This window comes from Phaethon lepturus, unplaced genomic scaffold (genome assembly GCF_000687285.1).
Source record: "Phaethon lepturus isolate BGI_N335 unplaced genomic scaffold, ASM68728v1 scaffold12725, whole genome shotgun sequence".
Classification (NCBI taxonomy): domain Eukaryota; kingdom Metazoa; phylum Chordata; class Aves; order Phaethontiformes; family Phaethontidae; genus Phaethon; species Phaethon lepturus.
Genome location: NW_010538413.1, coordinates 29,677 through 31,654, shown reverse-complemented (window position 1 = coordinate 31,654; position 1,978 = coordinate 29,677). Strand labels below are relative to the sequence as shown.

The 1,978-nt window shown below is 46.3% G+C and overlaps 1 protein-coding gene across 1 annotated transcript in view; it reads right to left on the bottom strand.

Annotated features, from left to right (window-relative positions):
- Window positions 1-304: 304 nt before the first annotated feature.
- Window positions 305-1,978, bottom strand: part of PHYHD1 (phytanoyl-CoA dioxygenase domain containing 1) — a gene marked incomplete at its 3' end in the record, with an annotated part of 4,389 nt that continues 2,715 nt past the window's right edge. The window contains exons 5-8 of the mRNA XM_010286798.1: window positions 1,176-1,231; window positions 916-978; window positions 795-816; window positions 305-433 (exon numbers count right to left, since the gene is read on the bottom strand). Of these exons, the coding sequence (XP_010285100.1) occupies window positions 305-433; window positions 795-816; window positions 916-978; window positions 1,176-1,231 (270 nt within the window). The remainder of the gene's footprint in view (window positions 434-794; window positions 817-915; window positions 979-1,175; window positions 1,232-1,978) is intronic.

Sequence of the window (1,978 nt, the reverse complement as noted above, 5' to 3'; positions counted from 1 at the left end):
ATATAACCTATTAAAAATACTACCTATTTTTTATTTTAAAATATTGTTATATTAGACTCATGTGATGGACCGGTGGCCAAGAGCGAAGCGAAGCAGTTAATAACCTGCTGACAGATGCGGTTGTAGTTTTGACAACAGCACAGGAGGAGCTCCTGGTAGTAAAGTCATCCTTTCAACAAACACGAACGGCAGCGTGTTCCTGCAGGCGCCGCACGACGCAGCGGACATAACGCTGCCTGCGTTAGCCTCCGCCCTCGAGCGAGGCGAGGGAGCGTATTTCGCAGAGCAAACCACCGTGACTTACCGGCGTGAGAGCCGGGAATGAACCACAAGCAGCCGTTCTCCCGCGTGGCATCCTCCAGGGCGATCCAGAACCCCAGGATCCTGCCCAGAGGCTCCGTGTGCAGGAAGGTGGCATCCTGGTGCGGGGTCACTGCAGGGAGGCACAGTCGTGAGGGTCTTCCGATGCCCGAGGACTCCAGGACTGCTAGGAGGGCAGCAGGCTTGTTCTCCCCCACTCCTTGACCTGCCCTGCCCACCCATCTGGCACCCACGTTAAATTGCACGTAAATACTGCCTTTCAGCCTGCTGCAAAGGTAAAAGTGGCTCCCTGTTCAAGTTGCGTATGAGGTAGAAAGATTTCTGGAAAACACGGATGGTTTTCAATAATTTTAAGAAGGTTTGGACCACGAGACTCACAGGCTTAAGTCTGATTCTGAGCCTTTAGCCTGGTAATATTCCTTTCCTGAAGGAGTATTATCTGCAGCGTGATATAGAGATAATATGAATCTTACCTTCACCGCCAATGCCAGGTTGCTGCAAAGAAAGAAAGGTGACGTGTGAAGAGAGGAGTTTCACAGCTTCCCACCTAATAGGGTCTTACTTGAAGTGACAAGACGACTTGAGTTACTGTACCTTGAAGATATACATGCTTTGCACAACTACTGGTCTCTCAAGGCCCAGTTTTCTTCCCAATTCCTGAAAAAACACAAAATAAAACAAAACTCTCAGAAATTTGTTTGCTGTTTTGTGCACCCTACAAAGCATTATTCTTTGAAGATCTTTAAATTTCCTTTTAAGGACAAAGTTACTATACTTCGGAGTCTAGAATGTTTCTATTAACTACCCCATAATTTATTTTTCCCAGACTATTCTTGGAAACGGTAACAGCTCACCTGCACCTTGGAGGAGTGGGTGATTTGCTTGAAGACAGGATCATAAGCATGTAAAGCTAAGGGGAAAGAAAAGGCTGAGACTGAAGATTTCATTAACGGAAGGGAACTCTGCAGCACCCGATGATGAGCTGCAGAGACAACAGCCAAGCAAGATAAATTGCAACCAGAAACTTTCATCCCTCCCAAGAGCAGATATACACGGTTATCACACCTCAGGTGATAGGACACTTGCAGATATTTACAATCTTCTTTAGAGTCCAAAAATATAATCACTCACAAGCCACAGCTCTATACAAAAAGAGTGCATAGAGTGAAAAAAATTGAGTATTATGCGATTACATATTATATTATGCATATGCTATCGTGACAACCGCTATACACAACCCTGAGGCAGACAGGTGAATTCTCCCTTTAAAAAAAACCAAACAAAAAACCCCCAACAGTTCTTAAGACCTACCAAAAAAGTAATTACTGCAAAAATGAGCTAGGGCTTATTTTTGGTGCCCTTCGCAGAGGACCACAGCCTGCAGGTCAGAGCTATTTGTGCACAGGCGCTTGCTACAGCCCAGCTCTGCCAAAACCATAAAGCAGACTTGGAATCGCGCCTCCGTCTCATCGCGATCCCATTTGCCACAAAGACACACGACCGGGTCCAGCAGGGGCTGCTCCCGAGCAAGGGATGAGGCAAGACTCGACCGAAAGGAGCAGTTACAAAAAAATAAGTCCCGAGAAGCCTTTTGAATTGTTAAGTTGCTGAGTCAGCAGCCATCGACAGTTCTTTCACTTCCCCTGGGGAAAAGCTA